Source organism: Arachis hypogaea, chromosome 15 (assembly GCF_003086295.3).
Source record: "Arachis hypogaea cultivar Tifrunner chromosome 15, arahy.Tifrunner.gnm2.J5K5, whole genome shotgun sequence".
Lineage (NCBI taxonomy): Eukaryota > Viridiplantae > Streptophyta > Magnoliopsida > Fabales > Fabaceae > Arachis > Arachis hypogaea.
The window spans coordinates 111,037,257-111,058,320 of record NC_092050.1 but is presented as its reverse complement, the minus strand read 5'-3'; the positions used below and the strand labels follow the sequence as shown (position 1 = coordinate 111,058,320).

General features: G+C 34.2%; 1 protein-coding gene across 1 annotated transcript; it reads left to right on the top strand.

Annotated features, from left to right (window-relative positions):
- Positions 1-3,929: 3,929 nt before the first annotated feature.
- Positions 3,930-11,070, top strand: LOC112750472 (chaperonin 60 subunit beta 4, chloroplastic). Its single transcript, XM_025799202.3, has 14 exons — positions 3,930-4,353; positions 4,462-4,587; positions 5,873-6,010; positions 6,618-6,713; positions 6,904-7,146; positions 7,307-7,541; positions 8,224-8,393; positions 9,004-9,081; positions 9,183-9,254; positions 9,492-9,596; positions 9,761-9,853; positions 9,941-10,033; positions 10,361-10,487; positions 10,579-11,070. Exons 1-14 carry the CDS (start codon positions 4,207-4,209, stop codon positions 10,599-10,601), a joined length of 1,746 nt encoding a protein of 581 aa, XP_025654987.1. The 5' UTR covers positions 3,930-4,206; the 3' UTR covers positions 10,602-11,070.
- The last annotated feature ends 9,994 nt before the right edge of the window (positions 11,071-21,064 follow it).

The window sequence follows — 21,064 nt, the reverse complement described above, 5'->3', positions numbered from 1 at the left end:
GGCCTGGAACTTGGTGACGTGGAAATTCGGATCTCCTATTCCATTGTAGGGTTTTAAGGTTGATGGTAAGGTAAAATTTTGGGGCATTTCGAAACTCATGACTTCTTTGGCGAAGGGGTTGGTTCTTTTTTTGGTGGTCGTTTTGGTGGTTTTGGGGATGGTGTGTTTAGTTTCCGACGTGTGCTCGTCATCATTGTCCTTGTTTTCGGTACTTTTGTGTTCTCCTTTGCTTCAGTCGTGCCCCATATGTCGCAGGAGCTCAGCCATTTTTTTATTCTCGGCCCTGAGGGCCTCGTTGATTGCTAAAATTTTCGCCTGATTGATGGAGGGAGCATGACTATGCTCGTCCGCCATCTCCTATGTCCTGCAAAAGGAAATGAAGAGATATACGTAATATAGAGAAGGTGGGGTTAGATTAAAATCTGGGCCCACGGTGGACGCCAAATGTTCCTGTGTGAAAATGAACTTCGAGGTATAGCTCGTCTGGCTAACACCTGAACTGATTTTCCTTGGAGTACAGAGTATGGAACGTCGTCTTCTTGTGGGGAGGCGGCGTTGGACACCTGCAAAGGGACTCCAACGCTCAAGTAAGTATGAGTGTGAAAGAGTTCAGAGTAGAAATTAGAATGAACTGCGTACCTTTAGATTAGTCACTCGTTAGCACTTATAGTGAGTTGTTTGAATGGTTTGTTACCTGGATCAGGTTTGTTATCCGTATCTTTGTTGCAGGTTTGACGGGGTTTATGCTGGCCGTTGTCCGGATTTATCGGGATAATGATTTCCTGAGTGGGGTGGTTATCTTAGAGAAATTATCTCTATCAACTATATTAGGTTCCGAGATTGTTGTTGTTGTAGGCCAAGGTTTGGGTAACGGATCAAACTATTTTTCGATTATTAAAATTTTTTATAGCCCAACATTCACTCAACCCATTAAACCAAACATCAATATTTAAAAAAAATAAACCAGTCATGATATTATCGGTCCAAGTGGACCACAATATACTATTTGCAATTAGAGTAAGTATTGAATCACATGTAAAATTATAGAAAACTTGAGACATGATTTAGTGCTTTACAATTGTTTGGAGTATTAAAACTCCTCTTAGAAAGTTAGGAATAAGTTACGGTATTGTAGTTTAAATAATATCTTTTTTGGGTAACAGTTTAAATAATGTTCGGGCTAACATTATTTTTTGGTTTTTACTTAGGTCTGTTTTAGGTTTCTTTTATTTTTAAATTGCTATTGGATCTTTACAAAATTATAATAGAAACAAAAAATTAAAAACTTCTTAACAAAAAAAAATTAAAAACTTTAAAAAGTTAAAAAGACAAAATACTTCTTTATAGTGAATTTCTAAAAAAAGTATAATATATTTAATTAATTGCAAAAAGATACAATATTTTTTTAGGAATTAGAGTTGTTTTTTTTTTTCAAAGATAGGGAGACTATGCCATTTGAACTATAATTCATGGACAAGATTAAGGTTGTTTGATTTTTAAAAAATAAAATAAATTATGTTTGAATGTAAAAAAGGTAAAATTATTCCTATTGAAGATTTAGTTTAAACTTTTAAAATATCCATTTAAAGTTTAATTAAAAAGACAAAAATATATTTTTAATATTAATGTTGTTTAAATATATTTAAATTTAAAATTTTGAATTTAATATTAAAAAATTAAAATATCATGTTTAGGATAAATTTTAAAAGACCAATTTTTTTTAGTATTAATGTTATTTAATAAAAATTAAAATGTTAATTTTTTTTGTTAAGGCCAGTCACCCAGTCCAACACAAATAGAGACTTGAAAATCCTACTCCACCCAACGTCTAATACCATCTCCTTCGTTACTGTAGTTCGTGCACCCTTAAAGCAAGATTGGGATCTGTAGAAAAACTTTTGACACGGTTTGTTTCTCAACGTTCTGGTTCCGCAGTCATCTTTGCTCCTCTTTGGTCACATGTAATCTTTCCTCTGTACTAGATTCAAGCCTTCCAGTGATCGGCGACGCTTGCTCCACCTCGGTTTCAAGAGGTTTACTCTCAGGCGTATGGGTCTTGCCTTCGGCCGACGCTGCCGCTTGTCTTCAGTGGTTCCGTATTGATTCCCTGATGCTATTTGATTTCTGTCCGCAACGGCTTTAAGTCCCTAATATTTTAAAATTGGCTCAATGTTGTCCTACCGTTAGGGATCTGTTAACAGAATTGGCGTGGGACAAAATTGAGACGATTTTAAAACGTTAGGGACTTAAATAAGACGAAAATGTTGGGGGACAAAAACGATACATAAAATTAAATTTTAATTTTATCTTTTAATAATATCAATTTTTTATGGTACATCGTTATTCAATTATTTTTTAACCACATCTAAGTAAATTAAACTTAATCACATTACTTTTATTCTAAATAAATTTATTTTTGTTTTATAATTTTACTCTTAAAGATTTTTACTCATCATGAAATTTTTATAAAATGACTAGTACATCAACTTACGAAAAAGAAAAAATGATACATATACAATAAAGTATAATATAAATTGTACTTTTTGTCTCTAATGTGTCGAAATTCTTTAACGTTTAAGAGTAAAAATCTTTAAAAGTAAAATTATAAAAAAATAAATTTACTTAGAATGAAATTAATATAATTAAGTGTAATTTACTTAGATGTGATTAAAAAATAATTGAATAACTATGTACCGTAAAAAATTGATATTATTGAAGGATAAAATTAAAATTTATTTCTATATATTATTTTTGTCCCCAACGTTTTTGTCCTATTTACGTCCCTAACATTTCAAAATCGTTTCAATTTTGTCTCGTCATCAATTCTGTTAACAGATTCCTAACGGCTGGACAACATCGAGCCAATTTTAAAACATCAGGAACTTAAATAGGACAATTTAAATATTAGGGACAATTTTGAAACTTATCTCAAACGTTGAGAACAAAAATAATACTTTACTCTTTAAATAATTAAAGTTGTTTTATTAAATTAAAAAATAAAAATTTGAATTCTAATTTTTTTTCTTGGGTAACTAAAACACGGGAATGTGAAGTTGAATTTAATTAATAGAACTAAATATATTATTTAGTATTAAATTAAAGATGTTCTTTTAGAATTAGATTACTTAAATGAGTTAAATGAGTTAGAAAGTAAAATTTTGAATTTTAATTTAAAACAATAAAATAGGAACAAATAGTTACTTTTTTAAATTAAATAAATATAATTAATCATATAAGTATAATAATACGAATACGTTTATTTTTATCCAATTAAATTAAGTTATTAATTAAATTATATTTATTTAAATTTTAATTTAAAAATTTATAATTTAAAATTTTAAATTATGTGAATAAAATTAGATTAAATAAAAATAAAATATACTAGTACAATTTAGATCGTACTGTAATGAGTTTATGAAATTCTAAAACAAATAAATCTTAAAAGATAAAAATAAAAAAAATTATTATGGGAAACAATAATCTTTTTTTATTTTATTTTAGTAAAAAAAATTAACATTAATAAAATACTAAAATTAAAAAAAAACGATGCTTAATAAGTAAAGATGAGAGATTAATAGTTTATAATTATTTTATAATTTTTATTTAAAAGTATAATTTTAAGTTAGTGTTAATTTTTTAAATATTAACTTTTTTAAAAAAATATAATTTTTTGGTATTAATTGTTTAAGGATGTTATCAATATACGATAAAAACTCAATTAATAGAATACCTCTTAAAATATTATGCTAACACACGATTATCATATTGATAATGTAAAGGAGTTTCAAAACTCTAAATATTAGGAATATTTCTACCTAGTTCACCAAAGTCCAGCTTTTCCCACCAAAAATATTTCCCAAACTCAAATTAGGTCGATCTCTCATATTTTGAAAAATCGCAAATAAATCCCATTTTTCTGAAAATTCCGCATATATAAATTTTTCTTCGCCACGAAACGGAATAGTGCCAAAACCAACCCAAAAGATATTTTTTCTTCGCATTTTCTCCTCAAAGATAAGAGTTTACGGATATTTCTTCGACTCGAGAGTCTAGAGTGTCACTTGCCACTCTTATCCGGCCTCCAGGCTCCAACATTGTCCAAACTCCAAACTTCTTTCATCACTGTTCAAATTATTGCAGCACGTATTACATTATACAAATCGCAACACAACACAGCACAGCTTCCAAGTAAATTAAACCATAGCAATGGCATGTTCTCCATCACCTATATCTGCATTCTCCTTTGCCAATTCATCACTTCCAAGACCCCGAACACCTTCTGTTCTAAATCCAAGAGCTATGGCCAAAGAGCTTTACTTTAACCACGATGGTTCAGCTACAAAGAAGCTTCTGGTAATAATAATAATAATAATAATAATAATAATTATAGTAGTAGTTGTTGTTTTGACACCACAAATTTTGTTTAGATTTTGTTGGGTTCACTAAAATGAGATGATGCAGGCAGGGGTGGACATGGTGGCAGAGCTGCTTGGAGTTACATTGGGTCCAAAGGGCAGAAATGTTGTGCTCCAGAATAAGTATGGACCTCCCAAGATCGTCAATGACGGAGAAACTGTTCTCAAAGAGGTTTCTTCCTTTTCAAAAATTCATTTATTTATTAGAAAATATAATATATTATATATTTATATCCACAGTTCTATTAAGAACAATTCTAATTTTGTGCGAAGAGAAGGAATACGAGGGCATAGTTTAATTTGAAAAATTAATAAAATAAAATGATACATCTTTTTAAATAGATATCTAATTATATATTTAAAGAATTTTCATCTCTTTACTATTCTTCTTCTTCACAGGATGCACCCTCTATTAAATAAGAGTAAATGGTCAAAATTATTCTTAAAAGATTACTTATTTTTAAATTAGTTTTTAAATTTTTTTTTTTAATTAAATTCTTCCTTCAAAAATTTTAAGTTTGTCATCTTAGTTCTTTTGTCATTTTTATTGCTAACGAATCAAAATTTATGAACGTGACCCGTTAATTAATACCATATTAGCCACAACACATACCAAATAATTCTAATTAATTACTAAGATAATAAATTTATACAACTAGATCAAATCTTCAATTTAGAATTGATTTAATCTAATTTCATAAACTTATCATGTTAGTAATTAATGTCATAAGCAATAGAATAACTAATGTGACTAGCTTAAAATTTTTAAAAATTAATTTAAAAATGAGTGATCTTTTAAAAATAAATTTAATCATTTATTCTATTTAATAACTTTAGCAATCCTCTAACAACAACAATAACTCTTTTGAGTTTAATTTTTTTTTTTTTGGTTTCCCACGGTATCCCCCAACCCGACAGGTCAAAGACTAATCCGTCGCGGTACTGAGCTCCATTTAAGGGTTTGCCGCTGGCCAATGGGTTGCTGCATGCACAAGGCGGGATTCGAACCCCCGACACTTACTTAAGCGGACTAGTGAGCTAACCACTAGACCAACCCAACTTGGTTTCTTTTGAGTTTAATTTATGCATGTAACTTGCAACGTCATTTTAAAAGACCGGTAAAACTTTTGTAATAGTTATAGACAATAAACATTGAAAAAATAATGCGAAAGAGAATATATGGGTTTCACATGGCTGGAAACTTTTGTCTCACAATCATTAAATACCACCCTGAGTAGCTGATGTAGATACTTTGTAATCATTTTCAATATCAAGTAATCGGATTACATTTAATTATTCAAAACAGTATTATCCATCGATTTCATTTTTATGGGAATTTGTTTGAGTTGAACGTCTAGAGTTTTATGATGAATTTCTAGTCTAACAATTTGACACGGTTTTATGTTCTCTTTTATGTTTATTTTGTTTTATTTATTTATTTTCAAATGTGATTTTAGATTGAATTGGAAGACCCATTGGAGAATGTTGGAGTTAAATTGGTAAGACAAGCAGGTGCAAAAACCAATGACCTTGCTGGTGATGGCTCCACTACATCCATTGTTCTTGCTCACGGCCTAATCACCGAGGGCACGAAGGTACACACACAACCACTAAATCAGTATCATTTCTTCTTCAATTACTTCACATTGAGTAGATGTTCCCTTTACTTTAAGGGTTAAAAATCAGAATCACTATATGAAAGAAGAAGAAAGAAAAAAAAAAGGAAAAAAATTTAATTGGCTGGATTCCTGTCTAAGCTAATAAGATTCTAAGGCGGAAACTATTTCACATAGTGCACTGCCTCCGAGATAGCCATAAGATCAGCAATATAGTTGGCAGTTCTTTGAACCAAGCTAATACTGGTCTTCCAATTTTAATTTATAGTCTCTTGAATCTTATGCACCAAGTCGTTTCTCATAATGTTATCATCACTTTGATCTCTATGCACCATTGAGAAAGCCTCCAAACAGTCTGTTTCACGAAGCAAGAATCAAACCTCTCGAAAAGCATGAAGCTTCGCATGGAAAACACTAACATTCTCTAACCTCCCCATGTAACCTTTCAACTAGTTCACTTCCGACTTGTGAATAACGCAACCAAACCCACCAGTACCTAAAAAAGTGTTGGTTAATTTTGGTGCTTCCAGATTGTAAGGTATTGTCGTATATTGATGTGCTCTTGTTTTTCCCTTTCCTTTTGTAGGTTATTGCAGCTGGAATGAATCCTGTTCAAATTGCTCGTGGAATTGAGAAGACAGCAGCAGCACTTGTTGCTGAACTCAATTTGATGTCAAGAGAAGTAAGCTCCATCTTGATGTAACTTTTCTGGTTCTGTTTTGGAGAATCGGGGATTTCAAGAATCATAGTAAAAAAATTATCCGGTTGCAGATGTTGGTTTAATTATGGTTTTTGCTGGCTGCCAATTGTCACTTGTCACTTGGAAAAACTCAAAGTCTTGCTGAATTCAACAAGATTGGTTGCATTTGTAGGTTGAGGATCATGAACTCACACATGTTGCTGCTGTCAGCGCCGGGAATGATTATGTTGTTGGAAACATGATTTCCGAGGCCCTGCATAAAGTAGGAAGGAAGGGAGTAGTGACAATTGAGAAAGGAAGGTGCACTGAGAATAGTCTAGAGATAGTGGAAGGAATGCAATTCGATCGCGGATATCTTTCGCCATACTTTGTAACTGATCGAAGAAAGATGACTGTTGAACTCCATAACTGCAAGGTATAACAGCTATCATGTACATAAACTTCAAAAATTGGTGACATGTATTAATACTTGTATCTTGTACCAATACTCATTTGGTGCTTCTGCATTAATATTATGTTAGAATCTTTTTTCTCTAACTTGTGCATCCATATTGGTGCATAATTATTTGTTACAGTTGCTTTTGGTGGACAAAAAAATCACAAACCCGAAGGAGATGATTAACATATTGAACAGCGCTGTGATAGAGAAGTATCCAATTATGATAGTTGCAGAAAGCATTGAGCAAGAAGCTCTAGCGCCGATTATAAAAAATAAGCTCAAGGGTGTGCTAAAGGTAGCTGCAATCAAGGCTCCAGCATTCGGCGAGCGCAAAACGCACTATTTAGAAGACATTGCCATCTTGACAGGAGGTACAAGATCAAAAGTTCTTCAACTTAGAAGCTTAATCATATTGTGTTACTAAGAATCTAGTGTTATATTCAAACAGATGAACTCAGCCGTTGCATGAAATTGGTTTATAACTTGAAAAGGGAAGGCAATAACAAATAAATGAAGCACTAGTTACCATCTGCACCATTGTAATTTAGGCTTGGATTGATAAAGTTTTTTGGAGAAGTGCTTGTGTTTTCAAAAGCACAAATACCACGTTTTGTATTTGGTAAATAAAAAAATCATGTACTTATATTTATAGTTTATAAAAGATAGAAATGCTTTTAAAAATACTTTAAGAACGAGCTTTTTAAAATTAGTTTGTTCTTATCATAATTATAAAGTCTAATATAACCTCAGCATTGATAAATATCTAAATTTACTCTTATATTTATATCTATTGTGATTTTTTAAAATCTTAAAACTCTTTTATTAAACACACTTATTGCTACTTGTACTTGCTAAAAGTTATGTTTAATTTGATTTACCAAACATAAATGTTATAACTTTTAAAAGTTATTTTTAAAAAGCCAGCTTTAATGAGCTACTTTCAAAAAGTAAGAGTTTTACGAAATCAAGACAGGTCTTGAAGTGAAAGCTGTTATTCTCTACTGATTTTTACTTCTTTTCTTTGTTGGCTTTTCAAACTTTTTTTTTCTACAGGTACTGTAATCAGAGAAGATATGGGTTTGACACTTGAAAAAGCTAGCAAGGATGTGCTAGGTTCTGCTACAAAAGTTGTCATAACAAAGAATTCTACCTTAATAGTTACCGATGGGACTACACGATCTGCTGTCGAAAAGAGGGTTGATCAAATTCGGAGCCTTGTTGAGGTGCATGCAGAACTTTGGCTTTTGAGATTCAGCACATTATGCAGAAAATGAAATATAAAAAAATATCGCATTTGACTAGTGTTAAGTTATACAATAACATATTGCACGGTTAACATATATAGGATAAACTATTGGTCCCAAAAGATTTAATCTTTGACAAAATAGTCTTGGAAAAAAGAAATGAGTGTTGCCCCTCCAAATATGATTCCAATTGAATAAAATGCACGATTTTTTTCATTAGTGTCAAAATGGCTCATTTGTTGGACTATTTAAACAGATTATTTAGAAAGTATATAAAAAATTGAGAAAGAAATTCAATTTCAAAAACATTTTTCCAATCTACTTTTTTAAATTTTTTCCAAAAAAAGTTTAAAATTATTATGTTTAAAAAATAAATAGGCTTAGAAAAAACTGCTTTAAAATCTAATCTCTAAAGTTCTTTTTCCAAATATGTTTTTCTATATTTATTGCATTCGGTTTGATAGTCTTTGAAGGAACAAAATATCATTTCTTTGGTTTGAGAACCATTTTCAAAAATTAATTTTTTTTAAGCCAAAATGGTAATTTACTCAATATAATGGGATTAACACATTTTATTTCACACTTGCAGAACACTGAAGAAAATTTCCAAAAGAAGATATTAAGTGAAAGGATAGCAAGATTATCAGGGGGAATTGCCATTCTTCAGGTAACGTGAATCACATTTTATTTTGCACCTTGATAATCTAGAATGTAACGTTCTTGCTTCTAAGTGCATTCACAGTTTAGCACGTGAAATCTAAACCATAGGTAGGAGCACAAACACAAGTAGAGTTGAAGGACAAACAACTAAGAATTGAAGATGCTCTCAATGCAACCAAGGTATTCCCATTTCTTAGATCTAACAAGAGATGATAATACTATGGTGAATAGCGAAGATTGTTTGTTTTACAATAAGAAAAATATTAAAAAATAAAAATATCATGTATAATGCACACTTGCCTTAAAATGTAGTTACAATCTCCATTTTTTATCCAACTTCATTCTTCACCAAAGAAATTCCCCTAATGGGATACTGTGCTTAGTCAATCTCTAAACTTCTGACTCCAAACATTGCAGGCAGCAATCGAGGAAGGTGTAGTGGTTGGTGGCGGCTGCAGCCTCTTAAGGCTATCCCAGAAGGTGGATAGCATAAAAAACCTCCTAGAAAATGAAGAACAAAAGGTAATTATCTGCTTTATGAAGCTATGTCTCCCATCATCTTAACTAGCATAGAATCTATAACAAGGTTCATACCAAGCCCTTCCAACTAAGCATGCTTTATGTTGCGCATTTTTGTCCGTTTGAGAAATTTAAATTTTATCTAGAATATATATATATATCTGCAGATTGGAGCTGAGATCTTCAAAAGATCTTTGAGCTATCCTGCTAGAATGATAGCCAAAAATGCTGGTGTAAATGGCAACGTCGTCGTGGAAAAGGTTCTTCTCAGATTTTTCCGTCTGCTGCAGCTTTTAGTCAATTCAACTCATAACAGATATTGAATCGGGACTTCTTGTGTGTTGCAGGTTTTATCGGATGATAATGCGCATTTTGGCTATAATGCTTCGAAAGAACGTTATGAGGATCTTATGAAGGCCGGAATCATGGATCCAACAAAGGTTAATTTTTATTTCTGCCATTGATTTTATTCATTATGACGTGTAACTGTGTAAGTAATTATTATAAGATTCAAAAGCAGTATGCCAAAATAAGTATCTTATTGTATGAATTTAATGAAGCCAGTGATCACAGGGTTTCTGGATCAGAAATATTGACTAAAGTTCTCTATCCATACTAATATTATTCATTTTATAATGATAATTTTGATAGTTCTTTTTTTATGAAAAGGAGGAGCTTGAGTAGGTGGAAATTATGGAGGAAGCGGGAACAAATTCCACGTGAAAAATTAATCTTTGATACTTAGTTATTAGTTTTGTAATCTGCAGGTAGTTAGATGTTGCATAGAGCATGCAGCATCTGTGGCGAAGGCATTTCTTACATCTAATGCTGTTGTCGTGGAACGCAAGGAAATATGGCGCATTCCCAGGATAAACCCCATGGCTGCTGCCTCAGGTAATCAAAATCCTTCTATTTCAAATGATCATTCATTCTCACTATGTCAATTTTGGTCCTCAAATGGCATTGTTGAAATTTGATTATTCAGGTTTAGGACCACTTGGGCTTTAAGAAGGAAAATTGTACAGTGAAGTTGAGCTTCTAGCAACTGGCTTATATTTAATTACCATACAAGAAATTTAGGCAGAGGGAAGACACAACAAATGCATTTTTTTTTCATTTCGGTGGTATAAATGATGGCATCAATTCGTACTAGAAAACCCAACTTAATTTAATTGGTGATGGCTAGCTTGAAGGACTGCATTAAAGGGAAGTGCTTAACATGTGTATAGAAGGAAAATATTTGTTACATTTCAGTTACTACTTCGTCCAATTTAAGCTGTGGTTGTTACAATTAGATTTTTTAGCTGTAGGCTGCAGAATGAATGTTTTATATATGTAATGCAATATAGTATGATGTTAACGAGATCAAAAAACATAGAAGTACTGCATGAGTGATGCTGATGAGCCATATGCTCGTGTGCACAACTCTTGTTCTTTTTCTTCATCTTTCAGATATTTCTAGTTCCGTAGTTCTAAACTTTGTTGCTGTACTTCTCTTTAATTTCTAAAACTTTTTCTATTAGTTTCTTGTAAAAGTCAATATCGGTATTTCCACATGTAATTGGACAAAGGATTCGATGGTCCCAGAACGTTTGGACTATTAAATGGTTTCATAACAAAACATGTTTTTTAAGTTTTTTAATAACCGATAAATAGTCTTTATCTAATTTTAATTATAAATTAACTCCATATATTTTATTTAATCATAAAAACTATTTTTTATTTTATAAATTATTATTTTATCATTAATCTATTATGTTTATTAACAATAAAAAACAAAAACAATAACGAATTAGATCTTCCATTGATCGTAATAAACTTTTTGGCTATTCCAATCGATTAAAAGATTATATTTGGTCTGTGACGTTCGTCCAGGACTGTGAAATTGTGTTTCTTTAAAAATCAATCGCTTGGATTATCAAAACAATCGATTGAATTTCAAGTTTCCCATAACTCAATCGATTGGACTACAAGTTGTTATCACAAAACAATCGATTGAAAATTGCAAGACAGCATGGTTTTCACAAAAATCAATTGATTGGTCATATTACCCAATCGATTGAACGATGACTAAAATGTGGGTTTTTAATAATTCAATCAATTGCTTATACTACCCAATCAATTGAATGCTTCAAAACAACCTGAGGTCTCACAATTCAATCGATTGGTTGTGTTACCCAATCGATTGAAGTCGTCAAAACAATGTGGATTTGCATATCTAGAACTTGATATTAATGGAAAGAATTGAGGCTGATCCTAATTCACTAAGAATTCCATCCCGTCCGTCTTTTAGTTTTAGCTATATTCAGATCTTGGAACTCTGATGTCAATTTTGCATTCTTATAACATTGTCTTCTTGAGCTTATTCACTTGAGCATGTAAACATGATTGACTGCATAAATGAATGGGACTCCAAACTTTCAGTCTTCTTTAGGATAATTGGTTATGCATTCTCTCTTTTGGATAAATGATAATATATTATACGTATTTGAATAGACTTGTGACTTTTTGTGCTTAGAAATTGTAAGTGATGGTTAATCAATTTTATATGTCTTTTATGTATCATTTACTGAGAAGCACAACCAATCGATTGAATTCGGCAAATTCATATTGTTTTGATGACTTCAATCGATTGGGTAACACAACCAATCGATTGAATTGTGAGACCTCAGGTTGTTTTGAAGCATTCAATCGATTGGGTAGTATAAGCAATCAATTGAATTATTAAAAACCCACACTTTAGTCATCGTTCAATCGATTGGGTAATATGACCAATCAATTGATTTTTGTGAAAACCATGCTGCCTTGCAATTTTCAATCGATTGTTTTGTGATAAGAACCTGTAGTTCAATCGATTGAGTTATGGAAAACCTGAAATTCAATTGATTGTTTTGATAATCCAATCGATTGATTTTCAAAGAAATATAACAGTCCTGGACGAACGTCACGGATCAAATATAATCTTTTAATCGATTGGAATAGCCAAAAAGTTTATTACGATCAATGAAAGATCTAATTCGTTATTGTTTTTATTTAACAAACATAATAGATTAATGATAAAATAATAATTTATAAAATAAAAAATAGTTTTTATGATTAAATAAAATATATAAGATTAATTTGTAATTAAAATTAGATAAAGACTATTTATCAGTTATTAAAAAACTTAAAAAACATGTTTTGTTATGAGACCATTTAATGGTCCAAACGTTCTGAAATCATCGAATACAGTGCCATGTAATTGCCTCGACTAAAAATATAGTTTTTTCCTCCCTAAAATTTATAAATTACTTAATAGTCTTAACGTTTTTATAAGAATCAAGTTTTTCTTTTTTAACCAACAATTAATCAACAAAATAGTGGATGAAGAAAGATTAAGAAAAGAGAAAAAAACATTTAAAGGTCGAGTTAAAAAAAAAAATGGTTTTCAATTTCAATGACTGGCCATGGGATCATAATCTAGTGACTATCTCACTATGCTCCTTAATCAATTTGACGAGGGTTTGTATCATAATCTAGTGACTTTCATGCTCTTTCATTTTCTTAACAATATAGGTTACTCCAGAAAAAGATCAAGAAACTAAATAAATTAGCGTGGAATTCATGAAAGGAGTTTTGATCTTCAGGCCAAAACTAACAATTAAATATCCAACCAATTCTTATTAATTCATCAACAATTCACAACACGACGTCACCATTTACCATAATTTACTAAGTAGGAGATACCTCACCCTCTCACAGTCTCCGATCCAAAATTTCACATCAAAACTTTTCATAGCCAATTCAACACAATATCCATTAAATCAATCATGCATACATACATTACAACACCATCAATTTCTATTAAACTTACCAAAATATTTAATTCTCAAATTCATAACATATCACAATATTCAAAACAATGATACACACTAAGCCCCATACCATCATCAACAATCATCATCTAACACTATCTTAAAAGCAATTAACCTAGGTTTTCACATAATTTTACATAATACCTACTCGAAATCAAGACCCATACCTTATTGACGGCAGTTTTTTAACACTTGAATTCTCTTTTCGATCACACCGAAACCTCAATCAACGGCACTAAGCCTCCACCAAATGCTCCGCAAGCAGCCCAAGCATTCAATTCCGCAACAATCCAATGCCAAGTACTCAGTTCACTCTATTAAATCCAATTTCATCAAAATCTCAACTTAAGGCTCATATAAATTGGGGGTTTCAAGGAGAAAAAGGTCAATTTACCTTATCTCGTTCAAAACTTGTGTGGAAGCTAACTACAATCCATGCTAGAACTTTCTCTATTGCATCAAAATCATAAAAATCTCAACACTCCATACCCAAAACGCAAAAATAAAAGAAAACTCGAAAATGACTCAAGGTTCTTAGGAGTACTTACCTTAAAAATGGTATAGAATCAAAGAGGAAGTCGAGAGCGACGCATAACCGCAAACGGGTCTTCGATCAGAGCTACGGTTGAAAGTTATATGGATTTGAAGTTTGTGATGAATAGTGAATTTTAAGGTTCTTCTCTTCCTCTCTTGTCTCTATTCGTGTCTCACTCTCTCAAATGTGGGGAATGTGTGCTGAAATGAGTGTGTCAAGAGTGTGGTGTGGGTATATGTAGTATGAACTTGGTCCAACATGAGCCCATTTGTGATTTTTCGTCCGTTGGCCCTATTTTGAGCCAAAACCTTTAAATAAGTGTTCGGACTTTCGTTCTAAATATTTTTCTTTTCATCTTTACAATTTTCACTTTCTTACATGCAGTACCGGATGGAATTAAGCCCGTACAGCTAACTTTAACGTTGATATGCGCTTTTTCGAAATTAATCATATCTCTGTGTAACACCCTACCATACAGAGTCTTATGCTTAAGTCATAATTCTGAGAAGGCAAGGTATTACGACCTCTAGAATTAAAATTTAGTACGTATAGTAGTATGAATGATTGATTATAACTAGGAGCCTTTGTAGAAAAAAGGGTAGACAAAAAACGTAACTCGAAAGCGCGACACTCCGATCGATAACGTAACGAATAGGGATAAGCTAACGCGAGATTATATATATACAAAAGAGTGTCAAAAACGGAAATATCAAAACTCAAATCCGGATGCGAAGATAACCGGTCCGAGCATAGCAATATATACATATAATAAAATAAGGAAACCCCAAAGGAAACCCAAAGGGACACAAAAATAGAGAACCTAGTCTCCAAAGTCCCCTCTAAGAGAAGTCATCACAGTTTGTATTATTCAATGGAGATAAAAGTATCTAAGAGAAATCATAAAATCAAAACAGAGTCCCGAGAATAAGGATCTTCGCTAATCCAGAAGTCTCCTCTTGAGCAACTTCTCCTCTTGAAGCATCATCCAAGCCGCATATAACGACTTCCGACTTAACGCATTCGCCACTACATTCGCCTTTCCCGGATGGTAATTCAACTCAAAATCGTAGTCCTTTAATAATTCCATCCACCTTCTCTGCCTCATATTAAGCTCTTTCTGATAAAAGAGATATTTCAAGCTCTTGTGATCAGAGAAGACTTGGAACTTAACCCTATAGAGGTAATGCCTCCACACCTTTAGCGCAAACACGACCGCAGCGAGTTCCAAATCATGCGTAGGGTAACTAACTTCATGCGGTCTCAACTGGCGTGACGCATACGCCACCACATTATGATGCTGCATCAGCACGCATCCTAGACCCTTTAGTGAGGCATCACAGTACACCTCAAACGGTTCGTTCGGCTCAGGTAACACCAACACAGGTGTAGTGGTCAACTTTTTCTTCAACGCCTGAAAGCTCTCCTCACACTCAGGAGTCCAAACAAATGGTGTGTCTTTGCGGGTTAACTTTGTCAGTGGCAAGGCTAATTGCGAAAAGCCTTTGATGAATCTTCGGTAATAGCCAGCTAAGCCCAGAAAACTCCTTATCTCAGTTACTGTGGTTGGTTGCTTCCAATCCATCACAGCCTCCACCTTAGCTGGATCTACGGCTATTCCCTTCTTACTCACCACATGACCCAAAAACTTTACCTCATCCTTCTAAAACTCACACTTAGACAGTTTCGCATAGAGTTTCTTCTCCTTTAGAATCTGTAACACGGTCCTCAAGTGTTCCGCATGCTCTTCTTCAGTCTTGGACTAAATCAGTATGTCGTCAGTGAAGACAACAACGAATTTATCCAGAAATGGACGGAACACTCTATTCATGTAATCCATGAATACTGCAGGAGCGTTCGTCAGCCTAAAGGACATTACAGTGTACTTGTAATGACCATAACGAGTCTTGAAAGCGGTCTTAGGGATATCCTCACCCCTCACCCTTATCTGGTGATAACCGGATCGCAAATCAATCTTGGAGAAAACCCTAGCTCCTTGTAACTGATCCATGAGATCATCAATCCTCGGCAACGGGTACTTATTCTTTATCGTGACCTTGTTCAGCTGCCTGTAATCCACACAGAGCCGCATACTCCCGTCTTTCTTCTTTACCAGTAACACTGGAGCACCCCACGGGGAAACACTTGGTCTGATAAAATTCTTACCCAACAAGTCCTCTAACTGAGACTTTAGCTCGGCCATCTCTAATGGTGACATTCTATAAGGAGCACTTGAGATTGGTCCCGTCCCAGGCACCAATTCAATAGCAAACTCGACCTCTCGGTTAGGTGAAAATTCATCAATGTCATCGGAAAACACCTCCGGAAACTCACACACCACTGGAATCTGTTCCATCCTTTGATCATCACCCAAAACACCCGCGGTTAACAACAGGATATCCTGACATTCGATTCCGGAGCAGTTCACCATCATCAAATTCAAGTAATAATTATTCACCACAACCGGCCCTTCTGTATCTTCCGGCAGAAAGTACACCGACTTTGTAGAACAATCAAGCAGGACATGATTCTCAGATAACCAGTCCAATCCCAAGATAAGATCAAGACCGATCATCGGTAAGCAGATTAAGTTATGGACAAAATCACGCTGCTTGAACCTAAACGAAACTTTCGGGCATCCTAGCCTAGTTACCATGGCCTCATGGGTAGCATTATACACTTTTAGGTCATAACCTAAGGTTACGATCTTCAATCCTAACTCATGGGCTTTCTCAAATGCAATAAATGAATGCGATGCTCCCGAATCAAATAAAGCATTTAAAGTTTGACCAGCTATTTCACAGTCACCTCGGATAAGTGCCTCAGATCCCACAGCACCTATAGCTGAAGTGGTGAACACCCGACTAGTCTGCTGTGCCTTTCCGGCACTTTGTTTCTGCTTCTCCGGACAATTTGCGGCTCTATGCCCCGCCTTTCCACAATTGTAGCACAAATCCCATCCGGCCTTGCACGGTTCTCCCGGATGGTGACTTCCACACCTAGTACAAGCTTGATCATTCTGAGGCTGCTTTCCAAACCTTTTCCCTTGGGAGTTGTTGTTGTTGGGCCTCCTAAAAGAACCTCCCCTCTTGAAAGGTGGACCTCTAGGTGCAAAGCTCTTCCCTCGGTTCTGTGGGAATGATCCTTTGTGACTCCCTCTCTCAGTAGTCGCCTTCTTCACGCACTCTTTAGCAACTCTACACTTGTTCACCAACTCGGAGAAAGTTCTGATCTCCATTGGTCCCACTGAGCTGAAAATATCACTCCGGAGTCCTCCTTCATACTTAACGCACTTCCATTCCTCATATTCCACCGGAGTCCCTTGACACATACGAGAAAATCTGAACAGCTCCTCAAACTTGTCAATATACTCAGATACGGACATAGTACCCTGCTTCAGCTACAATAATTCAAGCTCCTTGGCCGTCCTAGCAGAAGTCGGAAAGTACTTCTTATAGAACTCCTCTTGGAAGACATCCCAGGTGATATAATCATCACCCTGCTGCAGGAGGCGTCAGACTCCTTGCCACCAATGTGACGCTTTCCCAGTGAGCAAATAGGTAGCAAACTCAACACGCTGTCCTTCAGGCACCACCTGCGCTTGTAGTGCTCGCTCCATAGCCTGAAACCATGTATCAGCTTCAGTCGGGCTAGTAGTTCCCTTGAACTTAGGAGGATTAAACTTCAAAAAGTTTGCCAGTGTCATCGGGCCCTGAACTCCACCTCCGTCATTACCATGGTTGTTCGTCTGTTAACCAAGAGCCTCAGCAGTGGCTTGCATAGCAGCAGCCATGTTCTCCAACGCAGTCATAAAGTTCACCGAGTCATTAGGGTTAATCTCTGGTGCACGAGCATTCGTATGACCTCTCCCACGGCCTCTACCGCATCCACGAGGCGCCATCTGGTTCTTATACACACCAAACATTTGATATTAAGTTGATCAGTTTCAATATCGGAAGTCTAGTGCTTCAAAGTCCCAAATGTATGCTCATGAACGTTTATGCCAATTATATCAAGTAGATATACTAACAGCACATAACACACATACAGAGAATGCATAGAAGCATAGTCAGTCCGTCCCTCAGGCTCTACAGGAACGAACTGCTCTGATACCATAATGTAACACCCTACCATACAGAGTCTTATGCTTAAGTGATAATTCCGAGATGGCAAGGTATTACGACCTCTAGAATTAAAATTTAGTACGTATAGTAGTATGAATGATTGATTATAACTAGGAGCCTTTGTAGAAAAAGGGGTAAACAAAAACCGTAACTCGAAAGCGTGACACTCCGATCGATAACGTAACGAACAGGGATAAGCTAACGCGAGATTATACATATACAAAAGAGTGTCAAAAACAGAAATATCAAAACTCAAATCCGGATGCAAAGATAACCGGTCCGAGCATAGCAATATATACATATAATAAAATAAGGAAACCCCAAAGGAAACCCAAAGGGACACAAAAATAGAGAACCTAGTCTCCAAAGTCCCCTCTAAGAGGAGTCATCATAGTTTGTATTATTCAATGGAGATAAAAGTATCTAAGAGAAATCATAAAATCAAAACAGAGTCCCGAGAACAAGGATCTTCGCTAATCCAGAAGTCTCCAGCATGCCTGATAAACCACTATTTCATGGTTTACCTTGTGCTCAATTGAGTGGTTTTTATTAACTCTTTACCCACTTATTCATACTATTTGCATGGTTTTAAATATCCTTCCTAATTATGTGTTTTGATTGAAAACATGCTTCTTTGATCTTATATTTGCTTATTATTAATCCTCTCTTATTACCATTAGATGCATTGATATGTGTGTTAAGTGTTTTCAGATATTATAAGGCAAGAATGGCTCAGAGGATAGAAAGGAAGCATGCAAAAGTGGAAGGAATGCAAGAAGTTGGAGAAATTGCTAAGCTGTCCAGCCTGACCTCTCTGCACTCAAACGACTATAACTTTAGCTACAGAGGTCCAAACAACGCGGTTCCAGTTGCGTTGGAAAGCTAACGTCCGGGGCTTCGATTTGATATACAAGATGTTAGAGTTTCTCTGACGCTAGACAACGCGACCGCGTGGTCCATGCGGCCGCGTCTCAATGACGAAAATCCAGCGTGGCAAAATTCGAAACCAGCGAATTCTGGATTGTTTCTGACCCAGTTTGCGGCCCAGAAAACACAGATTAGAGGCTATAAAGTGGGGGACTGCACCCATTCATAGAAGGCTCTCAAATTTACAATTTTAGGAGTAGATGTAGTTTTTAGAGAGAGAGAGGTTCTCTCCTCTCTCTTAGGATTAGGATTTAGGATTTCTCTTAGTTTTAGAGTGACTCTCAATCGCAGGTTCTTTATTTTTATTTATTTTTCCAATTTAATTTATGATTTCCCATGTTATGATTTGAACATTTTATTTAATATGATTCGAAGTATTTCAGACTTATGATTGCTCTCTTTAATTTATTAATGCCCTGTGTTTATCCAAATTATTTTCATTCAAGTAGAATTTTTCCCCTTTTGGCTTTGGTTAAATAATTGGTGACTCTTGAGTTATCAAACTCATTGTTGATTGAGAATTGAAATTCTTCAAGAATTAATTCATCCACTTAACTTACCTTCATAGTTAGAGGTTAATAAAGTGGGAGAAAAATCCAATTCTCATTACAATTGATAAGGATAACTGGGATAGGACCTCCAGTCTTCATACCTTGCCAAGAGTTTATTTTATTATTACTATTTTATTTTATTCTTTTTGTGCAACATACTGCTTCCTTACTTCCAAAACCCCCAATTTACAATCCTCATAACCAATAATAAGAACATACCTCCCTGCAATTCCTTGAGAAGACGACCCGAGGTTTGAATACTCGGTTATCAATTTTAAAAGGGGTTTGTTACTTGTGACAAACAAAACGTTTGTACGAAGGGATTTCTGTCGGTTTAGAGACTATATCTACAACGCGACTGTTTTTATGACATTCTTTACTGGCAAAAATCCTAACGTCAAAATGGCGCCGTTGCCGGGGAATTGCAAACGTGTGCCTTATTATTGGTTATTGTAAATATTTGCTTTTTGCTTGTTTATTTGTTTTTATTTTTATTTTTATTTTTGCTTTTCCATAAATTAAGAGGTTATTTGTTTTTATTTAGTTATTACAAAATTTTTCAAAAATTTGTTCTTAGTGTTCATCTTGATCTTCGAGTTGTTCTTCGCGTTCATCTTGACCTTCAAGCTGTTCTTAGTTGTTTTCTTCGTTTTGATCTAAAAATTTGAAATTTGGTGTCACTTTATTGTTTTTCTCTTTCCTCATTAAATTCAAAAATATTTTTAATTAATTTTTTTCAAAAAAAAAATTTCAGATTTTTATTTTTTAAAAATTTTATCTTATCTTATCTTATTTCAAAAATCAATTTTCAAAATTCAAATTTCAAATATCCAAATTTCAAAAATTTAAAATTCAAATTTCAAAATTTCAAAATTCAAATTTCAAAATTTAATTTTCAAATTCAAAATTTAAATAACCTTTTAATTTAAATTTATTTTTATTTTTGTCTTTAATTTTTTTATTTGCTACTATGAACTCTCACCCCTTTGGCTATGAGTCTGGTTACAATAATGTTGCAGGAAGAAGAAATTACAATGAGAACAGGCATCAAGGTTGGAACAATCAAAGATGGGAGGAGCCACAAGGATTTGATCAACCCTCATGGCAACAACCACCTCCAATGGACTATCAACAACCACCACCATATGCCTATGAACCCTTTCCTCAATACAACTTTGGACCACCATACTCACAAGCCTCTTTCCGCCATTCACCTCCATATGACCCTAACCCTCAACCACCATACCAACCACCTTATGAGCCATATGAACCATATATAGAACCACCCCAATTCCAACCCAATTACTCCCAAAAACCACCACTTCAATATTCATCATCTCCATATCCATCAATCCAAGAGCACTATGATCCTACTTATGAAAGCCGAGTGCATCAAGAGACAAAGGATCGTTTCAAGGAAACAATGGATCGATTTCAGGCAACCACTCAACAACTGGGGCAAGTATTAATTCAATGGGCTTCT